The following is a 16522-nucleotide window of genomic DNA, read 5'->3' as shown; positions in this document are numbered from 1 at the left end:
GCCTGCCAATTGATTCTTATTGACTTCTTTGAATGGGTGGCAAAGAACTGGATGAAGGACTTGCACTAGATGGAATCTACTTGGATGTTAGCAAAGCCTTTGATATGGTCCCTCACAGAAGACTCTTGAATAACTGAAAGGGCTGAACTTAGGACCGAAAGTGGTGAACTGGATAAAAACTGGTTGACCAACAGGCGACAAAGGGTGGTGGGTAAATGGAATCAGCTCGGAGGAAAGGAAGGTGAGTAGTGGAGTACCACAGGGGTTGGTGCTGGGATCAATTCTGTTTAATATATTTGTGAGAGACACTGCTGAAGGGTTAGAAGGAAAGGTTTGCCTTTTTGCAGATAACCCGAAGATAACCAATAGAGTGGATACCCTGGAGGGAGTAGAAACCATGACAAGGGATCTCCAAACGTTAGAAGAATAGTCAAGGGTCTGGATAGGGGAGGACCCCTCAGTGACATTTTGATTCGAAAACAGCAAAGGTTTATTTTCTCCTGGGATACTGTTCAACCCCATGGGCTGAAGAGACATTAAATGGTTGTGATCTTGATCTTGACGTAGGAAGCACGTTACGAGACTCATCAGTTGCAGGTATAAATGAGCATGTGTGTGAAGTCACAGTACTCACTCTGTCTAGTATTGGCAGAGACTTCGGCTCCCTTTGGGAGTAATTCAGGACATTATTTGGAGGTTCATTTTATCACATTTATTATATACTTATATGCAAGTCCTTTTTTAAAAGTGTAGCAAAACTCGGCCAGAGTCAAGGGGACATGGTATGGATTGTGTGTGACCGTGCTGAAACATTGGAGCTCAGCGCGTGCCTTGATTAAGCCACGGTATTGGGATATTCAATGGGGGAGATTGAATCAGAACGACATGAGCGGAAGAGAGCTACGGTAACAATTCACAAGCGAGGTTTGATGTGTGAACAAACAAGTATTACTTATTTATGACAAACTAGCATATGTGTTTGTCAACTCTCATGCATTATTAGCACAATATTTAGGCGTTGTATTTTGTATATTAACTGCATATAGGATACTTCCCTAGAGGAGGGTGATTATATATATATTGATTTACCAGTTGTATTTAACCATGGAAGGCAGTCGTGTATGTACATGCCATCTATATATTTGAACGCCTACATGTGCGATGATGGTTCCTCTGATTCTACCGCATTTTGCCCTGGGGATGTAATGGTTTGAACAGAATAGAACTGAGCACATTTGTTTCATTTCACTATTTTAGTTAATTTGATATTTTGCTTATAAACTACTGGGGGGGGGGGGGGGGGGGGAGGTTCCCCATTAATAGTCATTAGGAACGCAGTAGAGATTATTCATGTTTTTTTATTTCCCGGGGTTTTTATAGTTAGTTAAAATTTAATGTCAAGTAGTACAGAGTGATGCATTTGGGGCGCAGAAACCCAAAGAGATATACCAGATAGGAAGGGAACACTGGGCAGTGGCGTTCCTAGGGGCGCTGACACCCAGGGCGGATTGCCGATGCACCCCGTCCCCCCGGGTGCAGCGCCCCCTCCCCGGAACAGCGCGACACCCCCCCCCCCCGGCGAAATAACCCCCCGGGTGCAGCGCGACCCCCCGACGAAAGAAACCCCTCCCCCGGGTGCAGAGGGAGCATGGAAATGAAGAGCCGACAGGCACGCGGCACCCACCCCCCAGCGGCATGCACCCGGGGGGTTATTTTGCCAGGGAGGGGTGTCGCGCTGTTCCGGGGGGGCGCTAAGGGGTCTATTGTGATTGGACCCGGACCTTTGAGAACACCAAAAGTGTGGTGATGGTTCTCTACTCAGCCAATCACGTTTATAATGACTGATGTGCGAACTGAGCACTTTTCAATTCATATTCAAAATTGATTTTTAGAATATATTTAAATATAATTTTGTACACATTTTTTTTTCAGTGGTTTCTTTACCTTATAATAATGCATTTGAAATAAGGGTTATAGTCACAAATTTCCTATTTATATATTTTTGTAAAACACTGAGGGCAGACAGTACTGCTGGGATCCTGCGGTAGCCTGGAGATAGTGCCGAAATGACGCGTGGAAAAGCGGCGGCACTTTGTAAAAAGGGGCCCCAATCTTCGATATTTGTAACGAACCATTAAATGATCCAAGTAAAAGCTGACTTAGGGAAGGGAGTTCTATGGGATAGAAGGTATATGGTCAATTCGGGGTAGGGTCAGACTGCTTGAGCACGGGGGGGAGGGGTCAATATGAAGATTGGTCTGATGGACCTCATGGTATAATATGTGTTTTGCTGATGTTGGGAGTATAAGGTATGGGACAAATTGAGCAGCGGGATTGGTAGACACATCAGTTGTCGTTAGGTTAACATGATCTGGGGGATGGGGTAGGGCCATATTGTTAAAAGATTGATGAAGATGTGTTTCGTTTTAGACTTGTTGACTGTATGTTTAAACAATTGAAATTCGTCAATTAAAAAAAACTGTTGAAACTAAAAAGGGGCCCCAAAGTCTCGAAAATTCAAATCTATTTTTCACCAGCAAAATGAGAAAGCAGCAAGGTTTCCTGCAGAAATACAACAGCAAATTACCTATCCACTACCCACGCATCATGGCAGAGGAAGTGAGCATCACGCAGCAGAGAACCATAAAATAATGAAACAGGATACTAACAGCCTCTGCGGATGTTGATAATGAGGCTTCCCTCCACGTAGGTGCAGCCTGTCAGCTCCTGGGCCAACCGTACCGAGTCGATGGTCTTCACGCCCACTTTACATTCCTTAGGGCAGAGTCCTTCACACTTGTGGCAAAAGATGCTTGAAGGAGGAGGAGGAGGAAAAGGAGAAACACGTTATCACAGGACATTCTTTTTGGTTTCATCCTATAGTGAACACAGCTGTTTCATGACCTAGAGAGAAGAACAATCTCGTTTAGACTACTGCAATCTGCTTCTTGCTGGCCTCCCACTTAGTCACCTCTCCCCTCTCCAGTCGGTTCAAAACTCTGCTGCCCGTCTCATCTTCCGCCAGGGTCGCTTTACTCATACTACCCCTCTCCTCAAGACCCTTCACTGGCTCCCTATCCGTTTTCGCATCCTGTTCAAACTTCTTCTACTAACCTATAAATGTATTCACTCTGCTGCTCCCCAGTATCTCTCCACACTCGTCCTTCCCTACACCCCTTCCCGTGCACTCCGCTTCATGGATAAATCCTTCTTATCTGTTCCCTTCTCCACTACTGCCAACTCCAGACTTCGCGCCTTCTGTCTCGCTGCACCCTACGCCTGGAATAAACTTCCTGAGCCCCTACGTCTTGCCCCATCCTTGGCCACCTTTAAATCTAGACTGAAAGCCCACCTCTTTAACATTGCTTTTGACTCGTAACCACTTGTAACCACTCGCCTCCACCTACCCTCCTCTCTTCCTTCCCGTTCACATTAATTGATTTGATTTGCTTACTTTATTTATTTTTTGTCTATTAGATTGTAAGCTCTTTGAGCAGGGACTGTCTTTCTTCTATGTTTGTGCAGCGCTGCGTACGCCTTGCAGCGCTATAGAAATGCTAAATAGTAGTAGTAGTAGTAGAAAAAGAGGTTCCGGGGGTAGGTTCGGGAGCAAAAATATTTCTTCAGGAAATAGTGGAGACCAAAGCAGTAATGGAACTCAAAAGGGTGGGAGAAGGAGGTAGGGGATCCTAGTGCCAAAGAGGATGGTTAGGAAGCATAGGGGTAACAGCATGGTACGATGGCGTCAACCCAAATGGTACAACATCAGGATTCCAAGGGGGCGAGGGAGGTGTGGAGGGTAACCCACACAGAAAAACTATTCAGTCAATTTTCAGCTGATGGCAGTTGGCTTTTTTTAATTGCTAACCCCCGCCAGCTAAAATAGGCTCAGAGTGGAGGTGTGGCCTAGTGGTTAGAGCACCGGACTTGACATCCAGAGATGGTCGGTTCAAATCCCACTGTTGCTCATGATCTTGGGCAAGTCACTTAACCTCAGGTACAAACTTAGATTGTGAGCCCTCTGGGGACAGGGAGATACCCAGTGTACCTGAATGTAACTTACTTTGAGCTGCTACTGAAAGAGGTGTGAGCAAAACCTAAATAAATAATATTCAATGGTAGGCCTTGTTCAACCACCAGCATTGAATATCCGGGCTCGACTGGACTTGTGCTGGCTGCTGCTGGCACATATGCAGGTCCCTGCCGAATATTGGCTAGGAGTGCATAAGGGGATCCTGTATTTACTCCACTCCCCCAATCCCCCACCCACCCAATCTACCCCATGCCCCCCTGTTTCAATCTCCTCAGGCCCCAGGCCACCTCAAGGACTTACCCAGAGGTGATCCCTGAAAGAATAATGGGATGGGGCATCTGGCTATGGATTCAAAATGGCTGCACTGATCCCTAGCAGTAATCTCACAGTATCACCACTAGGGGGTCAGCCTTCTATATAAGAGTAATATATCTACATGGAAGACACTTGAGCGGGGGATAATCACATGAACAACACCATATCACATCACACTACCAACACTGGAGAGGAGTATATATATCACACTGTATGGGTCCTAAAGTGACTGATTGGGTTAAAAACTGATTAAGTGGAAGGAGATAGAGGGTAGTGGTAAATGGAGCTTGAACCAAGGAAAAGGATGTTATCAGTGGTGTATATATCACACTAATTCCACAGAAGAGGAGTACATAACACTGGAGGGAGGCAGATACTCCAAGGTTGCTCCTTACCTGCTGTCATTTCTCATATAGCCAGATGGACACTCAGCCAGGCACTGGTTCTGGTACACGACAAACTTAGATGAGTCACGGGGGTTCTCCGTGACCTTGCGCAGGCTAGCGCAATACTCGGCCGTCACACAGCGCCAGCCCTCATACTCGTAAGTCTTTGGTGGACAGGAGTTGAGGCAATGGCCTTTGAAGTGAAATCGGTGACACGCCACACAGGCTCGGCTATCACCAGGCTGGCTACAACCACCCAGGCACTCGTGATGACAACAGCCACCAGCGCTGTTGCAGGCAATCCCAGGGCCACAGGCACAAACTGAGGAGAGAATTCAGAAAGCAACATCGGGTTACAGGATTGCATTTAATGGTCTTCTAATATCAAAGAATAATACAGAATTATCCTGATAATGGCCCGTGTCCTTAAGGTGTGTCAAACGTCAGGACTAGGGTCAATGAAAAAGAAGCAAAAGGGTGTGAAATGTGCTGGGAAATAGCGTGAAGGAAGACAGACCAAACTCAATGGCGCCCTCTTAGCAACTGGCTAGGAAGGAGGGAGTCCATCTTTGATGGTTTCCTGATAAGGCCTGAATGGTGAGGAAGGAGGAAGGCCATGTCTGGTAGCTCCCCGACAACAGCTGTACAAGAAAGCCAAGATGAGAAGGTCTAAGAAGAGATTCTGTGCCTGGTAGTTCAGGGCGTAGCCACGGGCGGGCCTGAACGGGCCCAGGCCCAGCCACTTTCCCTCCAGGCCCGCCCATCCAACATCCTGCTGCTGTCGCTACCTTTTCTCCTGCGGCTCCGCCGGGTCCGGGAAGCAGCGTTCAGCAGCGGTGCCTGCCTGCCTTTTAAAATAATTTGTCTCCCCAGGCTCCGCTGCATTTACTTCTTCGCCCGCCGCAAAGCTTTGCCGTTCACACAGGCAGCTCCGCTCCCCTTTGCTGCGTCCATCTGGCCCTACGTACCCACTACAGGAAGTGGATCAGAGAGAGCCGGATGGACGCGGCAAAGGTGAGCGGAGCTGCCCGTGCAAACGGCAGCGCTTTGCGACAAGCGAAGAAGTAAATGCAGCGGAGCCTGGGGAGACTAATTATTTTAAAAGGCAGGCCCGCAGGCAACGCTACTGAACGCTGCTTCCCGCCACGCTGGTGACTGGAGCAGGGATGAGACTTCTCAAGCCTTGGGGGCCTCCAGAAGATTCTTCAGCTGGCAGGGCCCGGAGATCTCCGCCAGCCCAGGTATTTATCTTTACAGGAGGGGGATGGACGGAGAGGAAATATGTGGGTCATGCCCACCCAGTCCACCCCCAGGCCCACCCAAAAATTGAGGTCAGCCTACGCTACTGGTTCAGGCTCCCTGATGAAAGCCAGGGCAGTGTTTAATTAGTGGTACAAGGTGAGTCGCATTCTGGTACAGTAAGTATTTCAACCTTCCCTAGAGAGCTCACAAACTAGATCTGTACCCTCAGGTAATAGAGTGTTGACTGACTTGTCAAGGTCACAAGGAAGGTCATCAGAATTTGAACCCCAGCTTCTCTGGTTCTCAGCCCACTGTTCTAACCATTAGGCTACTCCTAAGAGCAGATGTTTTGATCACTGGGGTCATTTTTTCTGTTCCAACTTCTACATCCAGCGTCTTCCTGTCTAGCTGAAGATGGCATCGTTTCCCACACCAACGACATGGGTGGCAGGAAACCAACCTGCCAGCAGCCTGAAACCAAAACAACTTAACAATAATTAACTTAATTTCTTGTTTTCTAGACAGGAAATAGAGCAGTCAAAACGCTAGCCAACTTTTGAGCAGAACAAGTCACTGTAAAAGAATAACTATATAAGAAAGCCCCACACTTGGTCCAGCTACTGGTGCTCCTTTGTTAGTTTCAAAAAGTGCTTGTTTTAAGTTTTCTTCCTCTTACTCCCCAACTTATTGTCCAGTTTGACGGCCAAAGAGCAGATGGGTGCATAGCGGAGGGGAGAGGGGATATAGATGAGCAGGTATGTCATCTCGGAGCAGTCTATCAGGTGGCTCCATCCCCAAAGTCTGTACCAATTCTCATTCTGGATCACTAGCCACATCATGGAGAATCTCAAATATTACCCATGCACTGCACAGAGGTGCCGAAAAAAAGGGGGGGGGGTTGCCCAGTGAGCAGATGGAAAGAGATAGCAGAGATACACACAACTTAATGGCCCAACTCATCATAAATGAACCCAACCCACAACACAAAACATAACAAATTTTCCTTCCACCAGAGGGAGGTCTTGGAAAATAGTTCCCCATTCTCATCTGGGCCTAATTTCCACTTCTCTTTCCTATGTGACTAAAGTTTAAATTCACCTCCTCGCTAGGCCGAGTTCTGGAGGTCTCTCTCAAGACCTGCTGCTAAGGGCCTTCCACCAGATATGTGTTTGGCCTCATGGAAACAAAGGTGAGAGAATGCCTACGGGAGTTTTAGTGAAAAAATGTTAAACAGGTATCTTATTCCCTGGGGATGAAGGGAACAGGGCACCAGAAGGAAGCAGGGGGATTCTGAAGGACTGTGAATCCATCTGTACTGACCAAATGGTTTCCTCCACTCACATATTACAGTGCAAACAATTATTCCTGTCAGGTCTGCAGGCCTTGGCAAGGCCATCGCTCACCACTCCAAAGCAGTCAGCTGCCCTGCCACTGACATCTGACTGGCGCACCACTGCACCTCAGTTCTACAGAGTGGAGGAGTGGCCTAGTGGTTAGAGCACTGGTCTTGTAATCCAGAGGTGGCCGGTTCAAATCCCGCCGCTGCTCCTTGTGATCTTGGGCAAGTCACTTAACCCTCCATTGCCTCAGGTACAAACTTAGATTGTGAGCCCTCCTGGGACAGAGAAATATCCAGAGTCCCTGAATGTAACTCACCTTGAGCTACTACTGAAAAAGGTGTGAGCAAAAATCCAAATAAATAAATATACAAAAATATATGTGGTGATGCCTGGATGTGTGTAGATTTATAATCTGCTAACAATCAAGTTCAAGGCAGATAACAATCTCTGTCTCTAGAGGGCTTACAATCTTGGTTTTTGTACCCAAGGCAATGGAGGGTTAAATGACACAAGGAACTGAAGTGGGGATGGAACCCAGAATGCTGGCATCAAAGCCCACTGCACTAACCATTAGCCCATTTCTCAACTCAGATCATCCCTAGTTTAAAAAGCACATTAGTTGTGGACAAACACATTAGTTGTGTAACGAAGATGTATTTAATCGATTGACTCTCAGCGATACACACGTCTTGTTGAGGCCATGGCTTAGGTGTTTAGCTGTCGGGAGAGAAATATATCAGTACTCATATCAATGCAGTAACTGGAAGGAAATTAAATGACAGCATCTGGATGTGTAAACAGCAAAGTCAAAAAAAAAAATCATGCCTAATCATAGGACATTTGTCCCTTCAGGACTGGCAACGTTGTGTTATCCTGCCTCTCTACAGGTGCCATTTCTTCACAAGTTCTCTTGTTTCTATTAAAACATTGCTAGAGTGCTGTTACACTGCTCAATCATTCCGAAATTGTGATTTAACCTAGATGTACCATCCTTCCAGAGTCATATCAAATTATTTATTGCCAAGCTACTAAAGCCCCTGAGGGGTGTGAGATTTGAGATGCCGTGATGAAGACCGGAGAGAGGGATGCCCTTCAAGTCTCTGGAGTTGAATGGCATGGGAGGAAATATTTGGAGGTACCTCTGAAGTCTATGGAGGTAACTGGCAACCAGATCGTAAGCTGCCAGAGAATGTAGTAAAAGCAGTTAGCTTAACGAGGTTTTAAAAAAAAGTTTGGATAGCTTCTTAAAAGAAAAGGCTATAAGCCATCATTAAAATGGAGTTGGGAAAAATCCACTGCTTATTTCTAGAATAAGTAGCATAAAATTTATTGTACGGTTTGGGGATCTTGCCAGGCAGTGGCGTTCCTAGGGGGGCTGACACCCGGGGCAGATCGCCAATGCGCCACGCCCCCCCGTCGAAAGAACCCCCCCCCCTCCCCGCCACACGCCGCTGGGGGGTGCCGCACGCCAGTCAGCTTCCTTAGTTTCCATGCTCCCTCTGCCCCGGAACAGGTTACTTCCTGTTCCGGGGCAGAGGGAGCATGGAAACGAAGGAAGCTGACCGGCGCGCAGCACCTCCCCCCCCCAGCAGCGTGCACCCGGGGCAGACTGCCCACACCCCCCCCCCCCCTTGGTACGCCACTGTTGCCAGGTATTTGTAACCTGGATTGGCCACAGTTGGAAACAACATACTGGACTTGACGGACCTTCAGTCTGTCCCAATATGGCAATACTTATGTACAAATGACAGTCTTGAAAGGAAACTAAAATCATAAAAAAAGTTACAACAGAGCAGCAGGAGGCGGCCTGCAAGAGAGATAAGAATCTGTGTTTACAGTGCAGACTTCACTGCAGGCTTTGTTTACAGCAAATGAGCGGAGAGAGGTTTGTATTTATGCTGCGCTCTGTAAACACGGGCAAGAACAGTGAGCAGGGTGGCCCGGCTCCCACCTGAAGGATACACCTGGCGTCCAATTTCCCTGACCTGTCATCTCTGGAGGGAGTGTTTGACCCGCTAGAGCTGCAAAGCCAAGGAGGAGCAACTTGCCAAGACAGACCAAGGCAGATATGAGAATAGAGAGAGTGAAATCTTCTCAGGAAGGCTTCTGGGGGGCATGGGGGGGGGAGGGACAGTATTTGTGGAGCATTTTTAAAACACATTTAGGGGATAATCGTATAAAGCATTTTCTGCAAAGTGGAAAACACCTCACATAAAATTGCATTGTGAAAGGAAAACATAAAGGAATCCTGTTCAGAAGGAATGGATCCTAAGGAGCTTAGCCGAGATTGAGTGGCACAGCTGGTGGTTGGGAGGCGGGGATAGTGCTGGGCAGACTTATATGGTCTGTGCCAGAGCCGGTGGTTGGGAGGCGGGGCTGGTGGTTGGGAGGCGGGGATAGTGCTGGGCAGACTTATACGGTCTGTGCCAGAGCCGGTGGTTGGGAGGCGGGGCTGGTGGTTGGGAGGCGGGGATAGTGCTGGGCAGACTTATACGGTCTGTGCCAGAGCTGGGGGTGGGAGGCGGGGCTGGTGGTTGGGAGGCGGGGATAGTGCTGGGCAGACTTATACGGTCTGTGCCAGAGCCGGTGGTTGGGAGGCGGGGCTGGTGGTTGGGAGGCGGGGATAGTGCTGGGCAGACTTATACGGTCTGTGCCAGAGCTGGTGGTGGGAGGCGGGGCTGGTGGTTGGGAGGCGGGGATAGTGCTGGGCAGACTTATACAGTCTGTGCCAGAGCTGGTGGTGGGAGGCGGGGCTGGTGGTTGGGAGGCGGGGATAGTGCTGGGCAGACTTATACGGTCTGTGCCAGAGCTGGTGGTGGGAGGCGGGGCTGGTGGTTGGGAGGCGGGGATAGTGCTGGGCAGACTTATACGGTCTGTGCCAGAGCCGGTGGTTGGGAGGCGGGGCTGGTGGTTGGGAGGCGGGGATAGTGCTGGGCAGACTTATACGGTCTGTGCCCTGAAGAGCACAGGTACAAATCAAAGTAGGGTATACACAAAAAGTAGCACATACGAGTTGTCTTGTTGGGCAGACTGGATGGACCGTGCAGGTCTTTTTCTGCAGTCATCTACTATGTTACTATGTTACTATGATATGTACGAGCATGAGGTAAGTGCACAGAAAGTTATCACCCACATTTGAAATGACCTAAGAGAGACCTCCAGTTGCAGCAGCTCTATAACTGGCGGTAAGGGGAGAGCTCAGTGAAGGCCCTACCATTAGGCCACCTGAGGCAGGGGCCTCAGACTACACTCTTCCTGGAGCGCCATTTCCCCTTTCCTTCCTCCACCCCTTTCCCTGAGTTTACATTCTTTTTCAAAAGGCGGCAGCAGTGATTCCCACACTCTGCCTCGACGCGGACACCAGCCTCTTCTCTTTACTGCAGTCCATCTCTCTGACGTACCTTCTTGTTTCCTCAGAGGCGGGCCGCAGTAAAGAGAAGAGGCCGCTGCCGGCGTCAAGGCAGCTTATGGAAATCACTGCCACTGCCAGCTTTTGGAGAATGGAAAAAGACGGTAAATTTGGGGAAGAGGGTTCTGAGCACACTGCCAGAACCCTTATCCACAGGGCCGTGCCAACACAGTAAGCGGGGTAAGCGCCGCAGGGGGGCGCCTGCCTTCAAGGGCGTTGCGCCGTCCAGTTGTATTTAAAAAAAAAAAAAAAAACTTACTTCTCCGTTCCATCCCCGATTCCCCGACACTTTAAATTTACCTCGCTCCGCCTCCGACCTCTGCGCAGCGTCAGTGAAAGCGCTGCCTGTCTGACGTCTCTCCACCAGCCTTCCCTTTGCTCGTTCGTTCCCTCTGTGTCCCGCCTTCTTCTGACGTCATTTCCTTGAGGGCGGGACACAGAGGGAACGAACGAGCGAAGGGAAGGCTGGTGGAGAGACGTCAGACAGGCAGCGTTTCACTGACGCTGCACAGACGTCGGAGGCAGAGCGAGGTAAATTTAAAGCACCGGGGAATCGGGGAAGGAGGGGAGGAGGCTCAGGCTGACTGAGAAGTATGCTGAGAGCCTCCTTTGCAGGCTAAACCCAGCCATTTCATCCATCGTGCCCCAGACGGCAGCTTGGGGAGCAGCGCTCGGCTCTTCCACGCGCCTTGGAGCCAGGCAGGTCCGGGGGGCGCGCGCCAATGGATAGTCTGCAGGGGGCGCCAGAGACCCTTGGCACGGCCCTGCTTATCCACACTCTTACCACCTCTCGCTTAGACTATTGCAACTTGCTTCTCACAGGTCTCCCACTTAACCATCTCTCTCCTCTTCAATCTGTTCAAAATTCTGCCACACAACTTATATTCCACCAGTGTCGCTATGCTCATATTATAGCTCTTTCCTCAAGTCACTTCACTGGCTCCCTATCCGTTTCCGCATACAGTTCAAATTCCTCTTATTGACCTATAAGTGCATTCACTCTGCAGCTCCTCAGTACCTCTCCACTCTCATCTCTCCCTACATTCCTCCCCGGGAACTCCGTTCACTGGGTAAATCTCTCTTATCTGCACCCTTCTCCTCCACTGCTAACTCCAGACTCCGTACCTTTTATCTTGCTGCTCCATATGCCTGGAATAGACTTCCCAGTGGCGTACCAAGGGGGGGGGCGGTGGGGGCGGTCCGCCCTGGGTGCACGCCGCTGGGGAGGTGTCGGCTCCGCTGGTTCCCTGCTCCCTCTGCTCCGGAACACGTTACTTCCTGTTCCGGGGCAGAGGGAGCAGGGAACCAGTGGAACCGACCCCCCCCCCCCCCCAGCGGCGTGCACACGGCAGGCAAGAATGCACTCGGGGGGAGCTTGGGTGATACGCCGAGGGGGGGGTGTCATGGCGAACCGCGCCGGGTGGCAGCCACCCTCGCTATGCCACTGACCCTAGGTTGCCCTTATAAAATAGATTACCTCCTTTAAGTCCATTTACGTGAGCAGGAAAGAGATGCAGATTCAAACAGGGCTCCACCTTTGAAGAAAGGCGGGGGAGAGGAAATATGATGGAGACATTTAAATACCTACGAGGCAAATCTCTTTCAATTGAAAGGAAGCTCTGGAACGAGGGGGCACAGGATGAAGGTAAAAGAGAGAGACTCAGGAGTAATCTGAGCAAATACTTCTTCATGGAAAGGGTGGTGAATTAATGGAAAGGTCTCTCGGTGGAAGCGGTGGAGATGAAAACAGTATCTGAATTCAAGAAGGCTTGGGACACGTACCTAGAATCTCTAAGGGAGTGATAGGGAGGATGGAGGATGGAAAGACTGGGTAGGTCTTAATCTGTCGTCATTGTCTACGTTTTTGTGCAGGGACACGGGAAAGGCTTTGGCTTTGCACCGACACATACTGTACAGCGATACTTCTGGATCATAACTGCAGAGAAGAATCAAGCAAGCCGGTCTGTGTGTGACTTAAAAAAAACAATCTGCACATTGACACACTGACGCTCCAATCCCCAAGCAGGACCTTCATCAGGGATTCCAGGAACTTGCAATGAGCCGAGACTGGCTTTTAAATTTTATATTTTATAAATAAAAGTATGGCAGGATGCCACCGTGTGCATTCCTGTGCGGTGGCAGGAGGAACATTCTGGAGCCTTGCTCCAGAGCACAGCCAATCAAGCTAATGAAGGGGAGGGGCCTATTCTGGGGCAGTAGAACCAAGACTTTAGGGAGGAGTTTGGCTTCCTCCCCCCCAGGAGTCAAGTAACTGTATAATTATGGTGCCCCAAGGAACTAACAATGCATTCTTTGATTTTTTCTTTCTAATGATCCTGTACTAAGATTTAAATACTAGGCATTACTCGTATGTCATCTCTATTTATTAAGTCCTGTAGGTTGAGTGAAGACTGCAAATCCAATTCCTGATCTACCGCCTCTATTCCAGTTTAGTACTTCTACTGCAACTGACCTCTGGCCAGAAAAAGGAGCACCAACTTCTCCAATGAGGATTTTCTTTTGTCCAAATGATGTCATTAATTTAGACCTGCTTGGTTATGCTCTTAAATATTCTGCTGTATTAAATATTTTTGCAGGCTCATCTTTTCCAGAACTTACATGGCACTTTACGTATGAGCTCTCTATTACAACAGACAGCGACCGTGATTTCAGAAGATACTTCCATCACCTGGACTAGTTATGAGTTTTAAATCTCTGCACATTAGTCTTCTGCTTTGACCATGACTGTTTCCTAAGCTACCCTTCTTTCTGAATCATCTAGCTCGTAAGTCCTGCTGGCCTCCTGCAGCTGAGGGCTCAACCCTTGGTGAATGTTAGTCATCGCAGGTGAAGATTCCATATCTATTGGCGATAGATTGCAACACATTGCCCTCCATACATCAATAACTTGAACATTTACCATCATCTCTAAATTTTTATTGTTAGTTTTTGTACTTTTTTTGTTCCATATACTTAACCATTGTTATTTGATCATGTCTTCGTAAAAATTACCAATCTGTCTCGCACATTATGCAAGCCAGAAGTGGGGATATATTATGCAAATCCCAATTCCAAATCCCAATTCCAATTTCCCAATTCCAAATCCCAATTCCAATTTTTTAAATTTAATTTTAAGTTGAATTAACTTGAAGCTCTGATCCTTACCTATTTATGTAAATTGGTTTCCCTTTTGTTTTTGCACTTAATTAGCACTGATTTCTCCATGTTTACATTGTCTTTCATTTCTCTTGACATTTATATATTATTTTTGCTTATTCAATTCACACTGATTATGCCCACCAAGATATAGCGATGTATCATTCAGGCATACAGTTATTTTGCTTATTCCTTTGCCAGCCTCTGATTCTTGATGGACTGATTATGATGGTGTATGCCTAGAATAAAGACATGGAAAGATCCAAGTTTGTACACCACAAGTACGTCTTCAAGATTTATCCAGGCCCAAATGATGTTAGATCCCCCAAGGTTGTGGCAATAATCTTTACACCTTGCAAACTACTGGATCACAAGTTTTGGGTCCATGTGAAAGATATACGTGTTTACTCAGCCGCAGAACCAGATGTTACCAGCCTAACCATCTCAAGACCAGCCACTCCCTTCAGCAGGCCAGTCTGAAAATCCAGCCCTGTTAGATCTTCCAGATCTCCGTCCAGATTCTTCAGCGCTTCCACCGCCTCAACCATGATCGATGAAAGAGGATTAAGAACTGATACTTCATTTGAGATTTACAGTTGCTGTTTATGGACATTATAGACTCATATTTTGTTTTATTTTCAGTTTAGCAGTAATCCTGTCTATATAATGAAAAGGTTTTATTTTTATTTTCCTAATATTTCCTGTATTGTTCTGATTGTTTTTCTAAGAGTTTAATTTAAATTGAAGTTGATATTCTCCGATACAAGGGTAACATCAAACCCTAATACTGGCTATGATATCATAATGTAGGTGTAAACCCTGTTAGTATCAACCAGTTATGCATTTGTTTAACTTTGGTGTAGGCTTACTTAAGCTGCATGTCTTTCTGTAGGTTTGGCTAAGCTCCAAGTGGGGTAACGGATATATAAAATGCTTCCCATACTTCCAGGTCATTATGCATATGTCAAGATACATGCATGACCTTTGTTAATATAAATTTTCCTAGGATTGACCATTTTTTGCTGTATGAGGCAACCTCATACTTCCTATCCACTTTTTAGTGCTCATGATTGGATGCTAATGATGAGTACTAGTAAGGTCCAGGAATTCCGATCTGTTTAAGGATTCTGAATACCTACAACCTTAAACAGCTTGCAATCTGAATACTAACCATATATTTGTTGAGCCACCATAACAATGCTTAATCAAAACCACTATTCCTTCCGAGGACCACTGAGATACATACATTAGATTATCTCCCCATGCACTATGCAACAGATATAATAGAAGCCATAGAAAGACCTGAAAATGTTTATTAGTATGATCCACCTGAAATTGCTATTACCCACATACCTTCTAGCAATTTCTAAGACCAAAACTCGCCCTCTCGTTTGATAGCTTGCTACCTTCTGGAATGGATGATGACAAGCTTGACGAGCTTTGTGTCACCCCTCCTCAGAGGGGGTGACAAGTGGGGAATGTATAATTATGGTACAGCCAGGGACCCCCCCCCCCCCCACTGGAATCGTGGTGGGCCCAGTCATAGAGCTCAGGCCATTACAGACCTTGGCTCAGTCAGAAATCTGATGGCTGACATAACTGGGAGCTTACTGGAAAAGTATGGCCTAGTTTGTAGCCCAGATTGAGGCCTAAAAGTTAAGTCAATAGATATGGAAACAAAATGGAGGATTTCAACACAAAATGGAAGCCCATATCTGTTACAAAGTGGAATTTTCTCTAATGTAAGTTAGAAAAACAAGTTGAGAAATAAGTGAGTCATAGCAGGTGCAAAGAAAATAGGAAACTAGCTGTTCCAGAGAGGAGGGAGACTTTCCTGTGAGCAGGGAAGGCGTAGCAAGATAGAAGCTACTCATTAGCATGAGCCAATCAGTGACAACCATGACATTAGCATAGATCCAATCAGGTATATCTACTGTCATATTACCCATATCCTGAGGGCACCTATAAAAATCAGGGTATTTCCTGGTTTAAGTTAGAGAGACAAGGGTTGGCACTCTCTCTCCAAGGGAAACCAATGTGTCCAGCAGAATTAACAAATTACCTAATTGCTTTCCCTTGTAAAACCTCTAATTGGTAGAAGAAATTATAAAACATTAGCAAATAATTAACACCTGTTTGCAACTTATTATATTCCTATAATTAATTGATTGTACATGCCTGTTGTCAATCACTGATTTGACTTATACCTTGGCAAATAAACTCCTCATTCCGAATGATGATTTGTGGGCTTCACTTAATGATGAAAGGATGTAAGTATAAATGCATTGTATAACTTGTAATCTAAATCTCCCTTAGAGGCAATAACTCCTTGATGACCCCAGTACTAGTGTTATTTAGAGATGGAGTCAGATTAAGGTCACTCAAGCCTTCTTGGGGGGGCTCGGGACCCCTAAATTCTCAACATAACATAGTAGATGACGGCAGAAAAAGACCTTCACGGTCCACCCAGTCTGCCCAAGATAAACTCACATGTACTTTTTTTTTATTTTTTATTTGTACCCCGCACTTTTTCCCACTCATGGCAGGCTCAATGTGGCAGGCAATGGAGGGTTGAGTGACTTGCCCAAAGTCACAAGGAGCTGCCTGGGCCGGGAATCGAACTCAGTTCCCCAGGACCAAA

At 47.1% G+C, this 16522-nt stretch overlaps 1 protein-coding gene across 1 annotated transcript in view; it reads right to left on the bottom strand.

Moving 5' to 3' along the window:
• INSRR (insulin receptor related receptor) overlaps window positions 1-16522 on the bottom strand; it is a 92208-nt gene that overhangs the window by 49967 nt on the left and 25719 nt on the right. Inside the window, exons 3-4 of the mRNA XM_030187985.1 lie at window positions 4744-5056; window positions 2670-2812 (exon numbers count right to left, since the gene is read on the bottom strand). Of these exons, the coding sequence (XP_030043845.1) occupies window positions 2670-2812; window positions 4744-5056 (456 nt within the window). The remainder of the gene's footprint in view (window positions 1-2669; window positions 2813-4743; window positions 5057-16522) is intronic.

This window comes from Microcaecilia unicolor, chromosome 14 (assembly GCF_901765095.1).
Source record: "Microcaecilia unicolor chromosome 14, aMicUni1.1, whole genome shotgun sequence".
NCBI lineage: Eukaryota > Metazoa > Chordata > Amphibia > Gymnophiona > Siphonopidae > Microcaecilia > Microcaecilia unicolor.
This window is presented reverse-complemented; position numbering and strand designations above follow the sequence as displayed.